Here is a 27,549-nt window from a genome sequence, read left to right on the forward strand (position 1 = left end):
GACAAAAACAAATACAAGGAGAGTGGCCACTAGGGGAGCAGTGGGTGGCAACTGCATAGCAGAGGGACGCAAAACCACTTTCGGCCAGTCATGTTTTTCAGTGATAGGGACCCATTTTTGGAATAATTTACCAACAGAAATAAAAACACAAACTGAACTGAAAACATTTAATAGAATGATAAAATACTGGCTGAAAGAAAACCAAACATGTAACCACTGAGTCAGTTGTGTTGTAGTAATGTATTGTCTGTGGATGCATGACTGTTTGTATATGGCTGCCAAGGTTATGGTTAGGGTATAGGTGAGTGAGTGTGAGCGTCCGGGTGCTTGGGGTTTGTGTTGTTACGTGATGTGCTGTTCTGTGTAATGTGGTCACGACTCTGTGAAATGTTGATGTAATATATTAGTATACAATGTATTTGCTGCATGATTGTGTAACTCACACTATGTAGTTCTTTTTAAAAATTATATTTGGATTATTTTTCTAGAAAGGCTTGACCAGGGACTGGGGTTGCAAATTAGCCAATTGGCTAGAAACCTTTTATGCAACACATCTACACATATTGTTATGGCTTTGACTATGATAATTATGTATGTAATATTGTGCGCTGCATTGTCCCTGACAAATAAACTAATAATAAAAAAATAATAATAATAATAATAATGGGCTCCATGGCTAACATTTCCCTGGCCTGCCCCCTCAGTTAACCTATCCATCTGCCATTACCCTAAACCTAACCACACTCCTTTACAGTGCTTGAACCCAACCGTACCTCACCCTGATCCCTATGTCTACTCTAACTCTAATTTCCTATCTTATGCGATGAGTAGCTCACAAACAAGTAAACAAGACTTGTATAAAAAGCTGAGTAGAGTTAAGCCTGGTCACAACCTGCAGGGGAGACCATATGGGCAACGTGCTGAATAAAATGACCATGGTTCAGTTTGATCCAGACCGAGACTACCTCTTTTGGTCGGACCAAACTTAGGATGTTTGTTTCGGACCGTGTGCGGGGAGGTTTCACAACTGTAATTTTGGGTTCCTATCACACTGAAAAGCCTGAAAGTCCAGACTTAATGAGGTAGGTGTGAAAGCCCCCTCAGATAGAGAAAATATATTGGATACACATCCAAACTTGTTAGTAGGATAAATTAATTGTTGGGTATGCACATAAGAAAAAATACAGAATATCACCAGGCTTATTTTTTTTAAATGTGCTCAAAAAGTGCAACATGTTAAAGAATCAACTGATCAGATCCATCAATAGCTGTACAGTATGAATTTAACACTATTTTGCACCATGTCTCAAAGAAATCCAAGCTCTTTATTTCCTTTTTTGGGGCGTTTTCATACCTTAACAAACCTGGTATCCAAGCTTCTCTCTTCTTGCTTCATGTTGCTGTCATGCAAATCTATGCACCCTTAAAGTATTTTAACAAGGTAAAAAAAAAATCTTACATTGCAACACAACCTGTATGCTTCAGACTGTTTTTATTGTGTCTTCAAGACAGTCTGTTTGAGGGGATATTTAAAAGTATTTCACTCTTTTTGCCATTTAAAAGGAGATTGCAAGAACCAATACAAGAATAAGTGACTTGTTCAGGAGGATATGTTTGTGGTGAGACAGCTGTGATAGGGTGTAGGAAGGGAAACACACAGGAGATGTTAGCAGTTACATCAGCCACAAAGGGGTTACATAATTGTGTTTAACAAAGATTCTCTAACCTCTCACCATTTACTGTATATACAGTTCATCTCTATGACTCTATGTGCAGCCTTTTTTGTACAATATATATATTTTTGAAGAGCTGGCAGTCACAAAAAAAACAAAAAACAAAGTATAATTTACACATCATGTAAATAGCACAATATTCTCACCAACACTTCATCCCTGAATCCAGACACTTTAGTGTTGCATTACACATATATCTATTCACTAAACTCCTACATTTCTCTAGTAATCGCTATTATCTCACTGTAGTGGAATTGTGTCATTAGATTACAAAAATATAATATAACTATTTGCCCAAAATACACGTTTGAAAGCATTTACTACTATTGTCTTAATTTGGATTACTTGGCTCTACTGTATTACTTTGGATCATGGTTACAGTTACTAAAACATTTCTCAGCCCTATCGAACAAGCAAACATTTTTGAGGGAAAAGACCAGAAAAAAACACATATACCACTGTCTGTTCTCTCTGGCCTTTTCTACAGCAGAGATTTACAACCACTGTATACTGAATGTTAATAATGACAGGATACTCTGATAATCTGATCAGTGTTTCCTGTACAGTGCACTAGCAAATCACTGATTCATTACTGAGTGTCAGAACTCATCAGCATCCCACAGAGTGCAAGATTTGCTCATTCATACAGTAGGACCTTCATTTTTCTTCACTGTGTTGTGGAGATCAATGTTGTTGTAGGTGTTTGGATGTGGTTTCATATAGAACATGGCACACCCTGCACTTCAAGCTATTTGGGTGAGACATAAAACAAAATATGTGATTGTGAAGTAGTATTATATATATATATATATATATATATATATATATATATATATATATATATATATATATATATCTTCTGCTGTAAACTATTTTATATTATAAAAAGTTATGTAGAGTCATTTCAATCTACATTATATACAAACTATCACACCAGAAACTTTTGTGTAAAAACTATTGAAGAATATATGGTAATCTTGCTAAAACACTAAAGATATCTTACAAAATGGGCATATTGAAATAAGTGTGATGGGTTAAACATATATGCTCTGAAAAGAAAAGCACCATTTTGATCAATGTAAAGGAGCTGCTAATGTATACATTTGTTTGAGGTTTGAGTTCCAAAAGTGATTAGTTGATTAGTAGTAGTAGTCGATTAAAGAATCAATGGCTTCAATTCAGTAAATCCTCTTAATAAACTCTTTTAACCCTTGTGTTTTCTTCCTGTCAACCATGCACTTGTTGTCCTCCTGGGTCAAAACTGATCCGGTCTGTTTTGCCAGTTTATAAAGCATGAAGTATAAATGATCACCCAATTCTGTGTTACATCTTCTTAGCCAACTTCTTTCCAACCTATTACCACTAATTTTACACTTATTTGTTTAATATATGGTCAAAAAAACTCATTTATATAAAATTATACCAAATTTCTGAGTTAAAAAAAGCTGAAATTATGAATTATTTTGACTAACAGTTGAGATCAACAGGAACATATGTTTATGTGTTATCACAGACTGGTATAAGTCAAAGTTAGGTCAGGATACTGTTTTGAAACCATTTCAATTTTTTTAATGGCAGCCAATAATCACACTTGTTGTCCTCCCTGGTCTACTTTGGCTATTTTTAAAGTATAAAGTATAAATTATCACCCAATTCTGTTTTACACCTTCTAGACAACTTCATTCCTCATTACCACTAGTTTTACACTTATTTTTGGAATTTATGGTGAATAAACTTCATTTACATTAAATAATACCTAATTTTGGGGTAAAATAAGCATAAATAATGAATTATTTTCATTATAGTTAAGATCAGATGAATCTATGTTTGTGGATAATCACTGACTGGTACTGTTAGTGATTTGTCAGGATATGGTTTTGAAACCATTTTATTATTTTTAATGGCAGCCAATAATCACACCTGTTGTCTTCCTGGGTCAAAAGTGACCTGGTCTGCTTTGCTTGTTTATAAAGCATAGACAATTATAATTAATCACTCAATTCTGTGTTACCACTTTTATCCAACTTCATTCCAACTCATCACAACTAGTTTCACACTTATTCTTTTCTATTTATGGTCAACAGACCTCATTTACATGAAATTATACCTAATTTCTGAGTAAAATGAGTTGAGATCATTAGTTGTTTTGGATTAAGGCTGAATATAGCGACACACTGTAATGTTAAGTCATTTTGCCATGATAAGCTGGTTGAGATATAGGAATGATATACAGTTTGTTTTAATATGTCTGGAAATTGTAACTAGTAGTCAGTCAGGTGTCAGAATTACACTTCCGTATGAACTCATCAAAGGCCATGAGGGAAAGTTTTAAGGAAACCTCAAATGTGCAAAGTCAAACTAATGTATAATTAGCAATTGACCAAAGCTCAATGAAAAAGTGAGCAGTAACAGAAGGAAGCTAACAGTATGAAGTCTAATACTTACTACAGTAGGAACACTTTTATCTCTTATCATCTGGCTTAGCTAGTAAGCAAACCTGCTGAACTGAACACTTACATTTTTGATTACACTTCAACCAGAGGTCTTATTTATGAAGTGACTGGTTTTCTCTGCCAGTTGAGGTCAAATTTGTTTAAAGAAAAATTGTGATTTTTACAACTTAGGCTTTATCCATCATTTTTGACCGTTATGATTACATTAACAACAAATTAATTGTTGACATCTCAGAATGTTGTGACGTCAAAAGAAGTGCTACAGGTCAAGAAACATGAGTGGCGAGGGGATTAGACAAATTGTAAACAATATATTTGAAAGGTAAAACTAAAAGTAAACACACCTGAAATGTCAATGAAAGTTGTTTTTGGTGTGCTCACTTTTTTACCCTCCAAAGAAGTAGCTAATCTGGCTAAACTGTTCGCTTGTTCATAACATGTCTGGTCGAGTTTGTCGTTTCCCTGTATGACTTCATGTTCAAAGATTATTTTTTTTTAAAGAAAATATTTTACCAACTCGTACTCACTACCAACTCTTCAAATACTGATGCTTGGTATGTGGCTCTCAGCATCAGATACTGACGCACAAAGCACCCTTTAGCCTCTGGAAGATGATGTAGTGTGAGGAGCGACAACGGTACCAAGTAGTATGAAAGACCGAAAATCCATGTAAGGAGGTAGGTTGGGGCGGTGGATGGGTCAAACAACACAGACCGACAGTGCAGTCTAACTTAAAGGTTAGAGAAGCAAGCTTGTGAGCGGGAGGTCGTCGGTTCAATCCCTGGACCGACAGGATCAATCTGGGTGGGGAAAGTGAAATAACAGGCCCTTAACCCAAACCGCTCCAGTGGAGCTCAGACTGTGGATGGGCAGCTTCCAGGTATGAACTGTGTGAATGTTATCAGGGCATCTCTGCAAAAGAGCGGCTTCCTCTCAATGAACCTTCCCTGAATAAAGAAAAGTAAAAAAACAGACAAGGACTTTCACCCAGGCGACCAGGGTTTGTGTCCTGCCTGTCACTTAAATGCACATTTTTAACCCCACCCACGATCTTTCCCTAACTCTAACTAATTGGTTTTACTGTACAGACCCCTACCCAGGGCATCAAAAGCTGACGCACAACGGGGTACCCAGAACATCAAATACTGCTGCGGATGGGATTACATTGAAATTAGTTGAAAGCCCCCTGTGTCTGACTGAGACGCTACGGGACATTTGTTGCATTAGTAACTATTGCCAAAGGCAGCTGACCAAACGTCAGTTTTTGATGGCCTGGTAGTAAGAAAGTGTTGATTTACCTTGAGGTGCACAACTTGAAGACTGACTTTACTGACTGCAATACATTTGGCATATTATTTGGTTTGACAACCACACTATCTGTACTACAGTAATCTAGACCACCTGGTGAAACATACAATAACATTCAGGTTTTGAAAACTAATGAAACACAAGCAAATGACTGTTTTGGCAAATATTATTGTTATATCCTTTTCTAAATCTTTCTAAATCTCTGTAAAGTGCAATGAGTAAATATATTTCCACCAATCCTTTGCCTGAAATGAAAATGAGGGCCATGATTATTGGACAATGTGGAGTTGATACGGTTCCTTTAAAACAGTAAAACAGTGTCTTCTTCAGCCAAGCCGCATAAAGTGCTGATTCTATAGTCCTGGATCAACAACCAGGAAGTCAATGTGGTCCTTCTCTTTGGTCTTAAAGGCCTCGGCTATGATCTTGGCAGCATCTTTGTGCTCCCGACCTCTCAGGGAAATGCCATTGACCTCCAGGATGATCTGACCCACCTTCAGCTGACCGCAGTTATGAGCGGAGCCTCCTTTCTGTCAACAGGGACATGAGGGGAAGGGAAAGCAAACAATAATTTGACATATTTACAAAGATATCTCCATGCATTGACAGATTAGTAACGAGTCAGTGGAAAGCCTGTGTGTTTGCTTATGTTATATTTTGTTATAGTACAAGGCACCTTTCCTACAGCTTGATACAAGCTAGGTGTGAAGGTCTTCCAGTGATTTTAAAATGATTACCTACCATGAAGCTCAGAGATAGCATCTTTCTTTTAAAACCTATGATAGTCCTTGAAGCTTGAACAGACAAGGCCAAATGCTGGGAATAGACATTAAGACATAAAATAGTGCAGCAGGGTCACCGATTGTAAACAGTAGTAATATGTATACTGATATTGATGTATACATGAAGCAGGGTTCAGTTCACAATGTTCTTAAGGTTTAATAAGACACACATAAGGATATACACATTTTTTAACAGTCGCTCCATTCATTTAGATGACGTGTAGTAAGATAAAAAAGAGTCAGGATGGACAGAAGGATTGTCTCAAGGTTTGTTCAAGGATCATATTAGGCCATATTATTTACTTTAAGTATAACAATTTCACATAAATCACATAAAGCTGAAGTGCAACTTCACATTTTAGATGTTGAGTCTTTTTATTCTGGTCTAACAACAACATTCTGGACTGCCGATGGAAAATGTAACAAATAACAAGCAACACAGGTGTCACTAAAAACACTGAGATTTCCCATTCTTGAACATATCACTTATCTTGAAGAATCCATAGTACAAAGTGCGGTAGCACTTCAAATTACTGCCCGGTAATAAGATGGTAATAGTGGGGTAACAGTGTGATAATAAAGAGGTGATATATAGGTAATAACATGTAATTACCAAAGTAATAACTGGGTAATACATCACAGTAATAAGATGTAATACTGGGGTAATAAGGTGATAAGAAGGTAACAGATGTAATAACATGCGATTACCAATGTAATAAGTAGGAAAGGGTTCGATAATAGCCATATGTATATCTGGGTAATGGTAATATAGTTATATTAATATTGTAATAACATGATAATAATGGGGTAATATATGTTGATGTTTTCACAGTATTATAGACTACTATCAGCGTAATACCTTCCAAATTAGATAAAACTTCTTGGAATTTAAAATAGGTAATTACCATATTATAATGCTGAAATTCATCCACCCTTTATGTTCCAAATATTTTCCTTTTGTTTCAAGGTAATACTTTACAAATTATATGTTTAATCTTGTGACTTCTTACCTGGAAACACGTCTGGTAGTTTCTGTGTAACAACCATGAATCAGTGCTGCAAAAAAACTAATTGTTTCTATTTCATTTTGTTCTGTCCCCATCAGGACATTAGTTCACTTAAATGTTTTTCTTCTCCCATTGCTGGCAGTAGTTTGTTCCACATGCGTGTGTGTTCCTTTAAGAACTGTAGGACCTTTGCACCATGGGACTTAGTCAGGAAGTTGAATGTGAGCAGGACAGCCTCACGTGTTATCATCTCTCCATACTATCTGCTTCAATCTTCGACGTTTCATGCCATTCTCTGTATGTGAAACAGATGCTGACATACTGTTCTGATATCTTTGTTAATTATTGTCAGAAAGTTTGATGTGCAATATGTATATTTTTGATGATGATTGATAGCTTATATTAGACTGACAGTATGCTTCATTAAGCCACTGTTATCTTGGGTTGTGCTACATGTAAGTATATTTTAGTTTATTTAGATAAACAATGTAGGTTATACTATGTACACTGTATAAAAATACATTACGTATTTCCTTTATTTCAGCTTACATGTTAGCTACTGTATATACTACTGCATTACAGTGTCGTGTAGTTATATTGTTTTTACAATTATCATTGTATAATGTTTGTGACTCATCAATATGTAAGTAACTTGTCATTGTGTTTCATTTCCCAGTTTCACCCTTTTCACTCTAAGTCAAATAAACGACGATCGAGTTACGACGATCCCAGTCTCCAGTGCTTGATGGTGGAAGGTGTTTAGCAGCTGGTCAGATTGCACAGGGTTACGTGCATGCAGGACAAGACACATTTCATGGTAACATTGAATAACAGAGGTGCAGAGATTACCTGGAAACTACCAGAAGCATTTCCAGGTAATCTCTGCACCTCTGTTATTCTAATATGACCATGTAATACAATAGAAACAGGCAGTTTCTTATTTTGCGGCACTGATTCATGGTTGTTACAAAGAAACTACCAGAAGCATTTCCAGGTAATCTCTACACCTCTGTTATTCTAATATTACCATGTAATACAATAGAAACAGGCAGTTTTGCATTTTGCGGCACTGATTCATGGAAATTACACAGAAACTACCAGAAGCATTTCCAGGTAATCTCTACACCTCTCTTATTCTAATATTACCATGTAATACAATAGAAACAGGCAGTTTTGCATTTTGCAGCACTGATTGTTACACAGAAACTACCAGACGTGTTTCCAGGTAAGAAGTCACAAGATTAAACATATAATTTGTAAAGTATTACCTTGAAACAAAAGCAAAATGTTTGGAACATAAAGGGTGGATGAATTTCAGCATTACAATATGGTAATTACCAATTTTAAATTCCAAGAAGTTTTATCTAATTTGGAAGGTATTACACTGATAGTAGCCTATAATACTGTGAAAACATCAACATATATTATTACCATGTTATTACAATATTAATATAACTATATATTACCATTACCCAGATATACATATGGTTATTATCGAACCCTTTCCTACTTATTACATTGGTAACTACATGTTATTACATCTGTTACCTTCTTATCACCTTATTACCCCAGTATTACATCTTATTACTGTGATGTATTACCCAGTTATTACTTTGGTAATTACATGTTATTACCTATATATTACCTCTTTATTATCACACTGTTACCCCACTATTACCATCTTATTGCTGGGCCGTAATTTGAAGTGCTACCCAAAGTGCTTGCTGACATTGTCTGTGGCCAAAATGAAACTGATTGATGCCTGATGATTGAGGTATATGACGCAGCCAGGCATATACCATGCGACCAATGTCAACACCTGTTCTAGATGGATTTTGAATTAAACTAATGCCTGTATTCTGAACAAGCACACTTCATCAGTGGTTTTGTTTTGAAGGAGGAAGTTACTTTAGGAAAAAAGCATATAGACCAATGGCCAAGTCCGAGTCCAAATACCAATGAGTCCAAATACCAACGAGTCCAAGACAAGTCCAAGACAACATAAAAATGTCTCAAGTACTACAGCCCTGTATTTTAATATATTTATAAGTAGCTAAGAGGGTCTGAAAAGTCACTCAATCTAGCGAGAAAGTTGCCAAGTTGGTAACACTGTCCACAATGTTACTGCTGCAGCTTCCTGATTTCCCGAATTACGGAACAAAATCACAAAATGTGCGTGCGTTAATCAGGCATTACAAAAATTTGTGGCATTTGAAATTTGCATTTTAGCCCTAATAAATATAAATGACTTGTAAACAGTTGTAATTAGTAAGAAACCAGGTAAGTAGGCAGGTGGAGTCAGTGACGTAGGTCTGAGTCTGATTGTTCGGACCAGCGCTCAGTTGACCATCAGTGTGTATCATTTATGTTCAGCAGAACTGAGACGTGATTTGATTTGCCGGAGGGGGAACTAGGGACAGCCTTATATCGTTCCTGAAAAGGAGTGTAAACATGGTTGAGATTCTTACCACCGCGTGTAGAACAGCTGATGTGTTGGTGATATCTCGGCAGGACTTTTCTCAGGTTTGCGTTGGTAAAATCCCTGGCCACAATAAAAGCAGCCTCTGGCTGTGAGGTCTCTGTCCTGACGATAACTCCGTACAGCTCATCCAAGGCTAGGTGGGTGTTGGCGTGTGGTGGAATGTACGCCGCTGTGAGAATGACCGATGTAAAGTCACTCGGGAGATAGTCTTGCATTACTGGACCTTACTTCACAGCACTGTGTAGTAAGGTCTGGCTACACCACACATAGGTGAATAAAATGGTCTGGGTTGTTTGCATTTCTTTAAACCAATCACTTTTGTCTTGGGCGGCTCTAATCTGCGGTCGCAAAGACGGTGGATCTGTAAAATGGTCTTGAGAAGGAATTTGTTTTGGTGGAACTCTATCTTTATCTTTTGTCTTTTAAGTTAACTGTTCACACAATACAGTAACGTGAGCTATATAAATAGCTGCTGGATACGTGGTTAAACATAATTTGCTCTTACCAGTGTATCGCTGTGTGTATTTTGTCCATAGCAAAGTAAATGCTGTAAACATATTCTTTGTAAATTTTTACAATCATTCCCTGAAAGAACCAAGCTAATTCTCTTCTAAACTTGCCATTTTCAGCTTGTAGCTTATATAATAAGGATGGCATTCGATCATAAGGTACTCTAGGTTAGGAGAACAGCCCAAAGAAATGATCTCCATGTCTGAGCACCACAGGTTAATCATGAAACAGACATCTCACCCTTGTTTTTTCCCAATGCAATTGTCCTGTCCTGGGGTCCGTTTCAGAAAGCAGGCTTAGTGAAAACTCTGAGTTTGTTAACCCTGAGATGAGGGAAACTCTGGGTTTTCCGTTTCAGAAAGAGAGGTAACTTCACATCAGAGTCAGTTACTATGGTAACTGAGTCTGTGAATCTAACCTGGTCGGGAGCAGGTTTTCTTCAAGAAACTCAGGGTTTCTTCTCTCTCATTTCCTCATTCATTCATTCAGTCTGTTATCAGGCACATTTTAATACAGTTTGTTATCTGCATGAATAAAAACTTAAATAAAACTTATTGTTAGGCAGATTATAAAACGTTTTTTTCTCAAACATGTCATGTCCTTTTGTCGACAATCCCGTTGATGAAAAAGCTGTATTATTTCACAGATAGTTTATGTCAGGAGATGATATTGAGTCCCGACTAAATGTATTTTCATTTCCACATTTTTTCACAGTCCATCAGATATGTAGATAGGCTATACCTTATCCGTACTCATATCACTAACATCAACCATCGTGGACATGCTTTAACAACCCAGCAGATTCTTTGTGTCGCATTACGTTTTTTGCAAACGGCAGTTTACTTTATTGGTGATGCGGATCATACTGTAATAGTAAAGCCACTGTAGCCGTCAGAAAAGTGTGACTCGCTCTGAAACGTTTTTTTAAATGTTTTTTGTAGTTGTTCCCTGGACACAAACCAGTGAGAGCCATTCAAAAGAAATAAATGATTATAAATTATAGTTCTGTTAATGATCATGGTGCTGCAGCCTCAGAATGGGATATAGGAGTATCATACTTTTTCGCCCGCATGATTGCACCCAAATGAAATTATAGGTGTAATACAATTCCAGTTCTCACCATTATAAGTTAACTGTGATTAAATGTGAAATTAATACACTGTTAATGCTTATCATTGACTCAAGCAGCAATTTTCTCCCACACCAATTCTCTCTCTGTTGCAGCAGCAACCGCTGTCTTGCTTTTTTAACGAATAGCCTACATGTTCAAACTCGTTGTTTGTGCGCATGAGTATTTCCGCCGACCCGTTTGTTTGTGGTTGTTACCATGGTGAATCGTAGTATCATGGCTCCATTCATGCTGCCTTTTTATTGTGGTGGTACACGCGCGTGAACCAACTCGTATCAGCTGTTCTGAAACCGAAAACTCAGAGTTTCCCATCTCAGGGTAAATCAACTCAGACATCAGGGTTACACTCAGAGTTTGTTAAACCTCCTTCCTGAAACGGACCCCAGGTGGTAAAATCAGGAGCTCATTGTTTTGGTTTAGCTGCCCTGTAAATTACGCACTCATTAACCAGTGAAAAAGTAATTATATTTATAATTATATTATTATATTATAAATATATATTATATAATATACTTACACACTACCTGACTACCTGGCAGACAGACTACTAGCTGATGAAGTCTGTGTTTGTGTGTCTGTGTGTCTGTGTGTGTGTGTGTGTGTGCGCGCATACAGCGTTACATGATCATTTGCTCTTCTTCTACTAGGGAGCCTACCAAAGCCACAGGGTTAATCCATCCATCCATTCATTGATCCTTCCTCCACTCAGGACAAATGGAACAACTGCCAAAATTAAATTAAAAGCTCAGCGCTAAACATGTTCATTTTCTATGACATTCAATTACAAAACAGCAGCTGAAAACATCACTGCAGGGCATACAGGCCAATAATAATTAATTTTAATTCTGCCAAGAAACTCTGAGTAGGGTAATGAATCAGACATACTTTTAGCTGCTTCTACAACCATCACTAATATGCCTGTGAGCAAAGCATTAACTCAAAGCCGCTTCACTGCAGCAGCTCCTAGTGGCCCAGAAGGCTTAACTCACAATAATCAGCTTCCTTCTTGTACAGCCCAGACACATTAAAGGGTTTCAGGCACCCCAATAGGCAACATCAGTGTTCAGTTTAGTTACAACAGTTCAGTTATGCTCAGAGATGTATAGTAATGAAGTAGAACTACTTAACTACTGTACTTAAGTACTAAAAGGCTGTATCTGTACTCTACTGGAGTATTCTTTTTTTCTCCTACTTCCACTTTTACTTCAGTTTTGGATGAGTTTAATACTTTTACTCCGATACATTTTTTATGTGCTGCATCGTTACTCGTTACAATTAGAAAAATGTTACGAATCATTCCAAACCCACATTATCACTGCCAGAGCGGTAGATGGCTCTGTCACCAGGTTTGATGAAGCTGGCTCATCATTGACCGAATCAAGCGATCAAGCTTCTTATAAGACCGCACTTGCTCCTGTTCTGCCTTTCGCTCTGCCGCCTGCCTGCATTGAGAACACTTGAGCTTTGTTAGTTTGTTTCGAGATGGAAGAACCAGAAACACCACCTTCAACACCTTCAACTTCGAGTGATCGTGGCGGTGAGGGTGAGGAAGGAGACCACCCCTGGCCCTACTTAGAGTCCATGTTTTCATTTGTCGGAGTGAAAGACAATTCATACAGAATGAAGTGCCTACTCTGCCTCCCGAAAGATTGCGAAATAATGGCCTTCAAAAATTCTCCGTCAAATTTGAAGAAACATATCAAGGTAAGTTACAAATATAATACACAAATGGCACACCAGCTTGAGCTGTCAGTAAGTGCTTGCTAACTAGCAACCCGCGGTTCATGACATGCTGCGGTGTTCACTTACGTTAACGTTAACTAGCTGGCTATCATACTGCTCTTGTACATTCCTGACCTTGTACTGCTGCTACAGCCAAATAAATTGTGAGTGTCCTTTAGGATAAACATTTGAAATAATATAAACAATATGATATTCAAACTTTTGACTGTTTTCTATAATAACTGCATAACACAATACTTGTACTGTTACTCTTACTTTCAGTACTTGAGTAGTACATTTTAAAATAAACTACTTGCAATACTTAAGTACAAAAAATGTTGAATACTTTAGTACTTCCACTTAAGTGTGGTGTTTAAAGAGCACTTCAACTTCTACTCAAGTCACTTTTTTGATAGAGCACTTGTACTTTTACTCAAGTCTGGGTCTCTAGTACTATACATGTCTGGTTATGCTACTTGACATATGTAACATATTTCAAGTGCATGACGGGAAAAGAAAGATTGGTCAGCTCTTAACCCTTCGAGGACCTACGGACCTCACACCAGCTGCCGTGGAAGGTTATTGTTTACATGATCCTGTTGAAATCAATCTAAAATAAAAACTATAACAGCTAGAGCATTCATTCTCTTTGCAGAAGAAAGCTAAGGTTGTGTCTTTGGCGTCATTACATTGTACTCTGGTGATGATGTCATCACGTTACATGATGTTCGGTGACACCATTCTATTGCAGATTAAACTATCAAAATGCCTTTACACCCTGTTTAAAAAAATGAGCATATCTCAAAAACTAAAAAATGTACATAGTTCAAATGCCTTATGGAGTGTTAGGAAATGTTATGTTCATGTTTCTACATTAAGAAATATTTTGGATCAATATGTTTTGTGTGTTAACATTTGAATAGTCACATTTCCATAACTACTGTTATGGAAATGTACCGCTTTTCTTTCTTTGTACCTTGTTGGATTTAACAGATTGTGAAAGGTGTCAGAGAGAAATATCAAAAGGAGGACTTGATGTCTGTACAAATGCAGAATGAAGACATATTTTCTATTAAAGCAGAAAAGAAAATGTTAATGCACCTGAGTTAATTCTTTTAATAATTTTCTTTGCATAATTTTCATTTTAAACATACAATATGTAATTTTCTGCCACTAGGGGTCTCTCAATAAACACAGACTTTTGATGATGTTGTGAAGTTGCGTGAAATAGAAAAATTATTTTCACGCTGCCACCCAATGCAGTAATAGTCGGTAATTTGCGCTGTGTGTGCTTCAGTTCAGTACATAAAACTAAAGAAAAAATAAAAATAAACATACAGTAAATGGCTGGAAACAAATACTAAAACATTTTAATACATTTCAGCATTTCTAATAAGTAAACGAAATGGCAACTATGATCATGATGCAAATAATTACATTATGACTATTATTATTTTGTTTAACGAAAGAACTACAATAAATCCCCTCAGCATTTATATTTGTCTCTCCATCTCTCCCGTGTGCAAATGCGTCTTTCAGTTCAACACAACCTGCCATCTGATTGAGCACATCCACATCAACAAAATGTATATAATTTAGAAACGTTAGTCTTTTGTTCAAATGAGTCACATAAATAACATCCCTGACATTATTATAGCGTATAGCGCACACACGGGACTCCCGTGTCAGGATACAATTTTTATAGTATAGAAACAGAAAGTGTGATTAGTTTCGCTTTCATTTCTAATATTTTACACATGACAGGATGAATACTGTGGGCCTACATACCTTAGTGTTATTATAAGTGATTATAAATGAATGTGAGTAGATATTGGCATACAATTCACTGTCTCAATGCACTGTACGGCTATCAAATGCTACAATTTGGCTGCGGAGGAGAGTACCAACGTTATTGATTTTCTCAACGTTATTCTATTATTATGACAATATAGGCATGTGAAGAATAGGTAAAAGTCAGGGTAGGAGGGAAACATTGCAATAAATATGACGGAGCAACACCCAATGGCGTCGGCTCTGGCAGGTCTAGTGTTAAAGACCAGACTATGAACATTGGCACAAAACAATGGCTTGAATACATAGATCAGCCAAACCCTATTGTATCGCTATCTCACCTGAATGGTGACTATGCGTGGCAAAGGTTGGCGTGTGTTGGCTCCTCCCTCTATAGCAATACCAAGGGTGTTGGCATTTTTCACCACTCGTATCAAGTTAGGAGTGGGCACTGGGACCGGTGAGCCATTCTGCTGGGACACAAAATGAGAGGGGTCAGAAGTAAGAGCAATTGAAAGCAAGGTTGAATCTTATATTGTCAGCATTGTGAAATTTTGTAGATGTAGATCACACTGCAAACTTGTCACCTTTTGGCAAAATTCTGATCTCGGAATTGGAGTGTTACCTCCAACAAATTTTGTAACTTTTCGTAACCGACAATCGGACAAGCAAGCCCACTTTACGCAACTATTGGTCAGGTGTGTCGAGGTGTGAAAGTAGGCAGGGTTTGAACTTCATTCCTAACACAACTACTTCTGTCACCTTCCCTATGAACAACAACATCATGCAACATCATGAAAGCCTTAGAGTACACACTAAATTATTTTTCACAATTTTCTTTTTTTCCAGTTTAATTTATTTGATAAATTTCAATTTATTTATTTCCATACGTAAGACAATACAGGTTTTACTCCGTGCTTTGGTGGCTAACAGGACATCTTAGGTCTCTAAATAACAAGACCAAACCCTGCTTTATTAAAAACTTCATCTCTTATTACAATTTGATAATGAAAGAAATAGATTAAAACTATTGTCAAATTCTTGACATTGTGTCTTGATTTGATGTAGTTGATTTTCCCTCACTTGTCTGGTCCCCGGAGGAGGTGCATGGGCCCCTGGCTGTTCCAACTGGCCCTGCTGGTTCTTGCTGGGTCGAGGGCTGCCGTCTTTACTGAGACCTCCTGCTTCGGCTATATCCACCCCACTGTCCTCACTCAGAGTCTGGCCACTGTCTGAAAGCTGGGACAGGGTGGCCCCTGGATGAGACAGTATAATGTTAGTATACAAACAGTCAATACATACAGCTACAGAGGTATTGTCTGTTCTCAGATAGTGGACTTCATGTACGTCAGCTGTAGAGAGAACCTTTTTTTGAGACAGGCTCATTTTAGAGACAGGCCTTATATGTCAAATATCCATAAGAACCCACGGTCACACAGGTGTCACACACCCTTTAAATGTTCTGGAAAGTTCCTCATTCAGCTTTATCCTTGATTGTAACTCATGACATCCCTAAGTGACACCAACAGATCATCCTGGGAGCGGTCATGTGACAGTTAGTGAATTTGTGTTTCCATGACAATTTTCTAATTTGTGGCAGAACTAACTAATTTAAGGCAAGATTCTAATGCTTACATAACATGTCCTATATTACATTTAACCTGTTCTGACCACATTTGTTGAACAAATTGATATAACTGATATTTTACACATTAGGTCAATATATGTATATATACACTGTATGTCACATGGTGTTTTTAACCTTAAAATAGACACGTAAACTGATGGATAACAAGAAGTGATACAGTGTTCAATGCAATCATCAATGGAGATGAGTTTGAGGAATGTAAAGATGGCTCAGATGACCCTGATTATAACATGGAGAATGATGAGTCAAGTGGATCTGGTTATTCGTGAATCCAACCCCGGGTCAGCAAAAAACAACTGCCCAAGGAAGAAAACAATTTTTTTGGAGAAAAAAACTTTTTGAAACCTCAGTGCACATTCAAAGAAGTGTCACCTCCAGACAATCTTCATACTCCTCTGCAGTATTTCAGGAAGTCTATCACAAATACATACAAAGAATACATTGATTGATCGATTGACGCAAATTGACCTCACTGAGCATTTGAAAACATTACGCATGCATGAATTGCCACATTGTTGGTAGGTAGGACTTGGCCACCTGGGGTTCAAACATTGGACCTTCAGAGAAGGTGTCTTACTGATTGCACCAATGGGGAGACATGGTTCTCAACACAAACCTCTTCAAAAGTTTAGGCAATGATAGGAGATGTGCAAAACTGTTTTTTTGTGTGTCTTTTTACACTTACTGCCATTTATTAGGGTCTATACTTTAATATTGTAATATTTTGTGCTGGCCACGAAAAACGATTATTATTTGAGACTTTGAATATGGGATTTTATTTGAGAATTCACAGCAGCCAGTTACTTAGTATAGTCCCATAGGCAATGTTGTTGTGGGTATTGGTAACAAATTATAATTTTGCCCTTTTACATTGAAGCATACATGAGATGTATTTCTACACAGGGAGCCACACACACAGACACACTCACGCAGACTTGTATACCTCTTTGCTGTGGTCTGGAATCTGCAGACAGCCGATTCATGTCTGTTATGATGACTTTCTGGGGGAAGGCAGGTGAGCAGGGCCGAACAGGACTATATGGTGGAGCAACAGTTGTGATGAGAGAGGGGCAGGGGGAGGGACATGGCGAGGAATGGGGTGATGGATGAGGGGATGGCATGGGAGATGCTGCTTTGGAGGAGGGCACAGACTTTGACAAGTATGAGGATTTCTCATAGGAGCTCGATCTGCAAGCGAGCTTGACAGATGCATCTAGCTTAGCAGAGCTGGAGGAGTCCTGGCGGTGCAGGAAGCCTGGGCAGGTGTGGTGGTGAATGTGATGAGCAAAGTTGGGGTGGTTGTGGTGTTCAGAGTCAGAGAGTTGAAATGAACTCTGGCAGGTGTGATGGAGTGCATTGAGAGAAGTGTGGTGGCTGGCACCAGCGGTGTGGTGAGCAGAGGCTGCTGGGGAGTGGTGGGTGGTGGGGAGGGATTTAAGCGACTTGTGGAGGCAGTCCTGAAGCAGCCGAGTGGGTCCTGTGAAGAGCAGGCTGGAGCCAGGCTGCATGCGCCGGGCTGAAGGCTTCCAGCTGAGCTCTTTCTCTCTGGACAGCCTGCTTTGACCTTTGAGAGGGGCAGGCCTGCAGAATGAAGGAGATTCACCTGAAGCCTGCATTCCGTTCTGTCAATAAAAAGAAGGCAACAGTATTCATTGAATCTCACATGAAAACTTGACCCCCTGTATTACTCAACCCTGAGGTATGTCACTAATTCTAGCTTCACGACCCATCATTGCACCTTATACAGCATGGTACGATGATCATCCTTCGCTTTGCATATGTTACAACACTGGTACATTTTAGTCTACAGTATAAGATCATCTCAGGCAAATTCCCTACTTACCTAAGCCAAAAGTTTATATTTTTGCAAAGATGTCATAATCTCAGGTCGCACAAACGACTAGAGTTTAAAGTGCCTTCAATCAGTACAGATGCTGGCAAAAACAACCCTGTTCTACTACGGTCCTTGTTGTTGGAATGATCTGCAAGCTAAGATCAAACTTGAGATCCTTATCTCTTTAAAATATTTTAAACTTATAATAATGGAAGTGGTCACTGCTAGCTGCAGTTGCTTCAATTAACTAATACATGACTAAATATTTGCTGCCTTGTTAATGCACTGTATTATGTAATATATTTGTTTTGTCGTACCTATTGTTGCTGTTGTGATCTGATGTTGTCGTGTTTTGTGTTGGATGATGGTATTTTACCCTGTCTTAGCTAGGTTTCACTTGTAAAAAAGGTTTTAATCCCAATGTGACCTTCTATTTAAATAAAGGTTATCTATACAATTGCCATGAAAGCAGAGCACATCTATGTTTAGGAAATTATTTCCTGATTTTAATGACTTGATGGCCTTTCTTAGCATCATCCTCAGGCAAGTTTCAGATTTTAGCCCCAGTACAGTATAATTAATAATCAGACACTTTGTTGTTGTGGGATGAAATGAACATTACAGCTTCAATAGAACTCCTTGTGGGGCTTCTAGTCTTGTTATGTTAATCTAGCCTGTCCTCTAGAAATATGGTAACACTGATGTGTAATGCATTATATTTAGATTTTTAAACTAAATCGGATGCCTGAGGTATTGGGTGGTAAAGATGGACAAACATGGAACCCCATTCACAGACAGCACAGTTATGTGCATTTGCTTCTTCTTTATGACAGATGAAACAAAGAATGACACATACCAGTGCAATTTTATGTAAGGCATTAGTGTTCTCCTCCTGGTCTTTTTGGATCCAGCCACCAACAGAGCCGTCAGTCTGAAAGAAACAGAATGAAAAATTGTAGTACTGCAGGGCTAAATATGTAATAACTTAATATGGTTTACTTTAACCTACTTAATGCAGATGGCAAGTGGGTGGGATTTGCCCCACAGGGCAAAATAATGAGTGCAAGAAAAAGACAGCTAGAACAAAGTGTTGAGAAACTTTTTTTTCTGTAACAGCTGAATCATTTGGGGGCATGGAGTCCTTTAAGGGGGTCCACATGGTCCTGCAGCAATATGAGAAATACTATAATTTAACTTCATTCATGTGTTATGGGAGTGTTATAAAAATGACTATAAGAATGTGTCAGGAAATAAAATACAAATACATATAGAATAAAATAAATAGAGATCAATTCTAAATTACTATATAAAATAATAATAATAATAATAATAATAATAATATATTTTATTTTTCATTTTCTTTCATGACACCCAAGGTCACAAACAAACAATCATCAAACATCGTTAAAATTATAGTCATCTTATAAAAATAAAAATAAAAAATCAAAGTCAGTCAGTCCATAAGCCATTTTGAAGAGATATGTTTTAAGTCTGTTTTTAAAGTCAGTAATTGAGTCACAGTGTCTGATGTGGTCTGGCAGTGAATTCCACAGCTTGGGGGCGGTGTAGCTAAAAGCCCTCTCTCCCAGGGTGCTGAGGTTCACACTAGGGACATGCAGTAGGCCTGCTGAGGAGGATCTCAGTGAGCGGGCAGGGGTGTAACTTCCAGGAGGTCAGTGAGGTAGGTGGGGGTATAATTGTGCAGGGCCTTATATGCCAGGAGTAGGACTTTGAAACGTATTCTGTAGGCAACTGGAAGCCAGTGCAGTTACATAAATCCACCAGCCATGTAACACAATGGTGTTACATGGCTAGTGGATTTGAAGCATGTTATAATCCTTGCTGCAGAATTCTGAATGAGTTGGATATATATATATATATATATATATATATATATATATACATACATACATACAGTGCTGCTCATAAGTATTCATACCCATGCTAAAGTTGACTAAAAAAAGGAATAAAAAAATCATCTTTCGGAAATTGATCTTAATGCCTTAATTAAAAAAATTAGGAAAAATCCGACCTTTTAAGGTCACCAATTTGTTTTGTGAATGAATAATGTATTGTAAATAAATAAATGTTCTTCCTTAAAATACAGGGGCCATAATTATACATACCCCTATGTTAAATTCCCATAGAGGAAGGCAGATTTTTATTTTTAAAGGCCAGTTATTTCATGGATCCAGGATACTATGCATCCTGATAAAGTTCCCTTGGCCTTTGGAATTAAAATAGCCCCACATCATCACATACCCTTCACCATACCTAGAGATTGGCATGGTTTTATTTCAGTTATCCTAATAGCTAACTGAGATAAGATCCATATCAATGCAAATCAAACCATCTTAATTTAATCTGAGAAAAAATAACACGTTAAAAAAAATAACGCAGATTAATCTATTCCATAAAATAAATAAAATGAAGGAGGGAGACAAGAATGTTCTGCCTGGATCATTAATTGGAACATTTACTTGTAAAAATCTTCTTCCTGCCAACCCTGGCTACCGAAATCTGGTGCCACTGATAGGTCTGCGCTTCTCTCTGATGCTCTGAAGACGATACAGGCAACACAAACACCGCTGCACGTGACGCTAGTTAACACTATACTCGACAGCAGCTAACATTAGCCTACCGCTAGCTAGTAGCTGGATTAAACAGGGTTAAAATGCTGACAGCTAGCGCTAAACAGTGTAAAGTTTGACTGTGTTTTGCTGAGGATTTAACACCGGGGTGTAACAATCTGCAGCTGCCGTCGGAGAAACAACACAGACGGTGCGTTCAATGACACTGGTAAACTACAGCCTCGTGGTGCATTTGAAGTTATTGTAAATGTCCATTTCCCATCTGGTGGTTGTTTTTGTCGTTCAACAGCAATTTACTAGTGAAATAAGTTAATATTATTGTTATATATTATTATTAAATCATTTAATTTTGACCATATGGCCTTAGCAATAAACAAGCCGTTCTTTAATGTCACCGTTGTTTAGTACCCTTTTTTTTTCTTTTCTTCAGGCACCGTTAATTATGTATGCGATTAATTTCGATTAATTAATCACAGAGTATGTAATTAATTAGATTACATTTTTTAATCGATTGACAGCTCTATATATATATGCAACATATGCTGCAAGATAATTAATATATATATATATATATATATATGCAACATATGCTGCAAGATAATTAATATATATATATATATATATATAAACTACCGGTCAAAAGTTTGGGGTCACTTAGAAATTTCCATTCCACTCCATTATAGACAGAATACCAGGTGAGATCAGTTGCATTGTTTTTTTAACCAGGGCAGCAGTTTTCAGATTACATTATGTGCTTACATAATTGTAAAAGGGTCACTCAGTAAGCCTTTTCTCAGTAAGCCTTTTAAAAGGATATCAGATTAGTAAACAGAATGTGCCTTTGGAACATTGGATGAATGGTTGCTGATAATGGGCAATGTAGATGTTGCATTAAAGATCAGCCACCTCTTTCTACAACAGTCGAGAACCCTTTTGCAATTATGTAAGCACATAATGTGCTGCCCTGATTAAAAAAAAACAATGCAACTGATCTCACCTGGTATTCTGTCTGTAATGGAGTGGAAATTTCTAAGTGACCCCAAACTTTTGACCGGTAGTGTGTATATATATATATATATATATATATATATATATACTATCAATCTTTGACAATGGTGTGTCATAACATAATGTTGCTACAGTAAATCTTAACTGTTTTTCACTGAGTAACAACGTGACTTTCAATTAAATGCAGTTAGTTTTTGATCAGGGGTTGTAATTTCCCAACCACGATAATGAGGAGTGTGTCAGCACAGGCAATTACACATAAATATGGTGTGCTGCAGCAAACACCATCACCAGCAAGCTTTTAATAGCACCACAAAACAACTAAGCATGACATGACAAATGCACCAAAAGCACCTGCAGGCACAGAGATTGGTCAGTGAGCGGGTCAAAATCATAACGCAGAGGGAAGTAATCCACACTTTGTTCAAGCTAAAACCAAACAGTGTTGTCAGGTTAAGTTGCAGTGGATGGGTCTTCTAGGGGCCAGACTGCCGGAGGATGTGCAGACTATACCCTGACACAATGAGGTCTCTGTGGATTGATGTGGGCCACAGTGAAACATTAATACTACATAGTCGGTGACCTGCCACAAAGACGAGCTGCTCTGTGTCAAAGACTGATGCCAGGAGGCTGAGACTGAGGGAGATTGAAATGCAAAATGGCTGGGTGAAAGTAAATATAGATCAGCAGATGTGGTGATTATTAAATATGCTCTCAGCAAGTCACATCACTGGTATCATAGCTCTGAAACAGCTTTGCCAATCACAGTTAAATGACAGCTTTGCAAACAGAAAGCTTTACCTCAGAAAATGTCTGGATGGTTCAGAGCGTCACAACATGAACACACATCACCACAGATGGAGTATGATTTCCATCAGGTAGGTACTATAATACCGATACAGATTGTTGCTATTTTAGCAATATTTCTAATGTATCTCACCTTGTACATCATTTTAAAAAATATATATATATATTAAAAAAAAAGAACTGCAGGACTGCAGGCGTGAGGTCCTAGAGGCGCAAGGCCCTGTGCGGTCACACACTTTGCACAGCCCATGCAATGGTTCTGATTTTATCTTATGAGACCAACATTTATCTTCCAAAAGTTATTATATCTTAAGTTTAAAACTCTTTGTAAACAACAGACATACACCACTGGTAAATTAACAGAGGGCTCGCCGAGAGAAGAATGTTCCCAACAGGAAGTTAAAATTAAACGTTGACTTGGCCAGTCAATGTTCTTGGCTCGATGCCGAGATAAACAGCCAGGCTCACATAGCAGTTCCTCTGAAACATCTGCGTAAATTTTCAAGTAGCCAGTTAATTTCTTGCCTGGAAACCTATCAACATTTTATCTGGTGACACTGTTGTAGGATATGAAAATATATCACTGGTAGTCGCAAAACGCATGCTGGGATACTTGTCTACCCCAAACATAAAAGTGAACTCCCAAAGTATCCTCGATAAAACAGGCAGAGCATTTGGACTTAATGTGGATTTTAAATTGGAACACAGATTGAGAGAGGCCTCATTTGTTTGTTACAACATCTTTGTTAAATTGTGATTATGTATTCAATGAGGTATGTTTCAAATGAACAATAGTTTTTCAGCTGTTTTCACTAAATCATTTGACATCAGTATTTTTTTTTTCGTCAGATGATTTGGTAAGCAGCAGTCATGTAAGAAGAAGGTGCAACCAGGTGGTCATTAATGCAAAATAACATTGACAAAGTTTAAAAATTTCAGCTTGAAAGTTGCCCTGTCAGCTATTATATTGCTCTTCTATAACATAGTTATTACACATCTTTAAATAAGGTTGCATTAAAGTGGTAAAGTGAAACAACCACAAAATATTACAATGGATGTCACCTTTTTAGGTATAGTAAATAAGGGATGTACTGTAGCAGGTACGGTGTGTCCTGCATCATGGATCACAGGGGCTATGTGGTTGCCGTGGCTCTGTGGATGCAGCACTCCCAGGCCTCCATGCCAGGCCTGGTGGGCCTCCCTTTCACAGTGCAACACCAGCCCGTCATACAACTCCAGGTCCTGGGGAGCCACCAGACTCCTCACCTCAGACAACATGGACAACTGAAAGAAAGGAAAATAGAAAACAAAAGAGATAGAAGCATGCATCAGGGAAAGAGTAGACAGCATTTTTCAAATTATTCAAATCCTACACATTGTACCTTAGGTTGACAAAGCCCACACAATGTAATTTGCAAAGAGTAAGGTTAGTCTTAGGGCGTTTTCACACATACCTCATTTGGTCCGGACTTTCGGACTTTTCAGTTTGATCCGAACCAAAATTAGAGGTGTGAAACCTCCCCCGGACCACGGTCTGGATCAAAAGACCAAATTTTGGTCCGACCAAAAGAGGTGGTCTCGGTCCGGACCAAACTGAACCATGGTCCGGTTCGTTTACAGTGTGAAAGCATTTTTTGGATGGTTCGGACTTTCGGACCAAATAGAAGAAGCTCTGGCAGGCTCTCCTTGTGTTACAAGACCGGACCGGGGAAGCTCCTTTAAGGAATAGCTTGGTGCTTAGTGTGTAGGCTACATGAGAGAGTGAGAGTGACGGTGAATGCGCTCAGAGCAGACAGCTGTCGGCTATCAGAGCAGAGAATACATCAGCAGTTTATTTGTTAAGTGGTAGTAAATGTACAGTGTAGGTTTCCGTTTGACTCTGAATAAATTCTCCAGAAAGTTCCAGTGTCTTGCGGCAGTAGGGGAGAGCAGCAGTCAGCTGAAAAAACTCCGACACAGAGAGAGGAGACGAGAGGACGGGGAAGCCCGTCAACAAACCAATCAATTATAAGCATCTGGAGACGCAGCTCACGTATGTGATGACGGCAGGACGTAGTTTTGTCACGTATAGATCTTTAGTGCGCTTGCATAACTGCAGTGTGAAACCAAAACTTACTGGATCAAATGTATACAATGTAACAAAAATATGAACCTTGGTCCGGACCTTGGTTCGGACTTTCATGTGTGTGTGTTTCATGTGTATATATATATTTTTTTTTTTTCCGGTTCAGGCACCGTTTTAAAAGTATCGTTGTATCATGTTGATGAGAGCATTAAAATGAGAAAAAAATAATGGGACAAAAAGAAATCAAGGGACATTTAGAATAGAGAAAAATGTGCGATTAATTGCGATTCATTATTACGTTAAGGGTTAAGAGGGTTTTTGTTCTTGTTCAATTTGTGTTTCTCTGTTCTGTGCACCATCTGATATTACCACATTATATTATATATCACATTGTGGAATTTGTTTTGTATGTCTGAAGGTGCTAATAAAAAGTTTATCACAAAAAAAAAATAAATTTAGCACAAAAAGTAAGGAAATTTGTGTTTGGTAGATTATTTCTCTGTGGTAACAATGGTTTTTGGCAATAAATCTTATATCGTTGGAAAGCCTGTTTAGTTCCCTTTCAAATGATGCCCCATTTGTAATTGTATTTGTGGGATGAGCAGCAGCGCTGAGTATGTGGGTTGCACCCATGAAAAATTTGCCAAATCTTCTCTGCCATTGCCCTTCACCGTCAGACCCGTTTGCGCTGGTGTCGGCATTGGAACCTGAACATGTGGAGGAACGTGATGTACAGTGATGAGTCCAGATTCTGCCTACGGCATTTCGATCATAGGGTCAAAGTGTGGAGAAGACGCAGAGAATGCTATGCTGATTGCTGCACCGATAGAGTAACACCTTTTGGTGGAGGCAGTGTGATGGTGTGGGGCGGCATCTCCCTCACTGGAAAAACGAGGCTTGTCATCATTGGAGGCAATCTCAATGCAGAGAGATATAGAGATGAGATTCTGCAACCAGTGGCAATCCCATATCTCCACAGTCTGGGACCGAACTTTATCAGAGGGTTTATCAGAGACTACCTCCAGAATGTGGGAGTGGAGAGGATGGAATGGCGTGCCTGCAGTCCTGATCTCAACCCCATTGAACACTTGTGGGATCAGCTTGGGCGTGCTGTTCATGCCAGAGTGACCAACACAACCATGTTGGCTGACTTGTGACAAATGCTGGTTGAAGAATGGGATGCCATCCCACAGCAGTGTGTGACCAGGCTGGTGACCAGCATGAGGAGGAGATGCCAGGCTGTTGTGGCTGTGTATGGTTCTTCCACACTCTACTGAGGCTCCGGTTTGTAAAATGAATAAATTGTTAAATTGCCAATACGTCTTGTTTCTTCAAACTTCAATCATCCAATCCACCAAACACCAAATGAGTCAATTGCAGAATAAGCTGTTTGGCATTGGCAGGGAAGATTTGGCAATTTTTTCATGGGCGCAACCCACATACTCAGCGCTGCTGCTTAGCCCACAAATGCATGTTCCTTACAAATGGGGAACCATTTGAAAGGGAACTAAACAGACTTTCCAACGGTATAAGATTCACTGCCAAAAAGCATTGTTACCACAGAGAAATAATCTACCAAACACAAATTTCCTTATATTTTGTGCTAAGTTTATATGTATTCTGAAACAACTTGTAGTCTCTCTCCGAGATGAGAATATCTTGCTCTGCATCTACACTGTGGCCTTTGGAGAAAAACATTTCAACACATTCAATTGCAACCAAAATTGGTTAAGCCAGGATGTGACCTTCAGCATAATATCAGTTAGCTTGGTTGCAACCTCTTCTGCAATTTTACCGTAAGTAATGCAATGATATCAGTCTAGGGTCTTTAGAGACGTTGGCATGGTTAGCTAATGGACAGGGCCAGTGCTGACATGAAACATGAGGGGTGTGTGTTTGTGGAGTCTGATTTAACCCAGCAAGCTACAGGTGTGTGGAGAATCGGTGAGAGGAGATTCTTCAAGAGATTTCAGGAAGGATCCACACGCGGCAGGCTGACAGCTGCATACCACACGCTTCCACACAGGCTCGCAGAGAAGTCAACGAGGGACACTGAAAAGCCAACCCAGAGCGGAGGTCGTCTTGACCAGGAAGACACCAAAAGCTAGCAGGCGTGAATTGAAACAGCAGCTGGGTGAGTCAGTCTAACACAGCACAACCCCTCTTAGGAAGGAAAAGTATACACTCATCCAGACAAACACAGGTCTCATTCTCACGTTTAATGCGTCACGCAGGGAGGAGACAAAACCATTATTGTTACGCGCTAGGTTAGCCTTTAGTAGCTGTGTTTCTTTTTTACATGAGCCCAGGTTAGCTTAGCCTTGTAACAGTAAAAATAACTGTATCATCAGCATACACTAAAATATCACATTTTGCACACACAGAAGGTAGATCAATAATATACATGCTGAACAGGAATGGGCCCACAATAGAGCCTTGCAGGACACCAGTTAATGAACATAGGGGATTAGATCTATAATTATCGATATTAAAGGAGAACTCCGGGCAATTTTTACGTTAATCTTGATCGCTATACTGTTTTGAGAACTGTCTATAGCAAAAACCATGAGCCGAATTGGTGCTAGCAACATGGAGCTGCTGTAGCTAATGCCCAGAGCTCCCGTTAGCTAAAACGGCAGTTATGGGGGCATAAGCTAAAGAGTGCCTTTGTGCCTCTTA

The 27,549-nt window shown here is 38.4% G+C and overlaps 1 protein-coding gene across 3 annotated transcripts in view; it reads right to left on the reverse strand.

Annotated features, from left to right (window-relative positions):
- Positions 1 to 1,475: 1,475 nt before the first annotated feature.
- LOC116050660 (whirlin-like) overlaps positions 1,476 to 27,549 on the reverse strand; it is a 147,975-nt gene continuing 121,901 nt past the window's right edge. The window contains exons 7-12 of one of the 3 annotated variants that reach the window (XM_035996324.1): positions 23,898 to 24,089; positions 19,256 to 19,330; positions 17,509 to 18,187; positions 16,001 to 16,173; positions 15,259 to 15,387; positions 1,476 to 6,024 (exon numbers count right to left, since the gene is read on the reverse strand). In XM_035996324.1, coding sequence (XP_035852217.1) covers positions 5,848 to 6,024; positions 15,259 to 15,387; positions 16,001 to 16,173; positions 17,509 to 18,187; positions 19,256 to 19,330; positions 23,898 to 24,089 — 1,425 coding nt within the window. In that variant the 3' untranslated portion in view covers positions 1,476 to 5,847. Of the gene's footprint in view, positions 6,025 to 15,258; positions 15,388 to 15,757; positions 16,174 to 17,508; positions 18,188 to 19,255; positions 19,331 to 23,867; positions 24,090 to 27,549 lie in introns of those variants that run through there. The other 2 variants (XM_031300898.2, XM_035996327.1) reach the window with 2 other exon arrangements.

Source organism: Sander lucioperca, chromosome 2 (assembly GCF_008315115.2).
Source record: "Sander lucioperca isolate FBNREF2018 chromosome 2, SLUC_FBN_1.2, whole genome shotgun sequence".
NCBI classification, from domain to species: Eukaryota; Metazoa; Chordata; class Actinopteri; order Perciformes; family Percidae; genus Sander; species Sander lucioperca.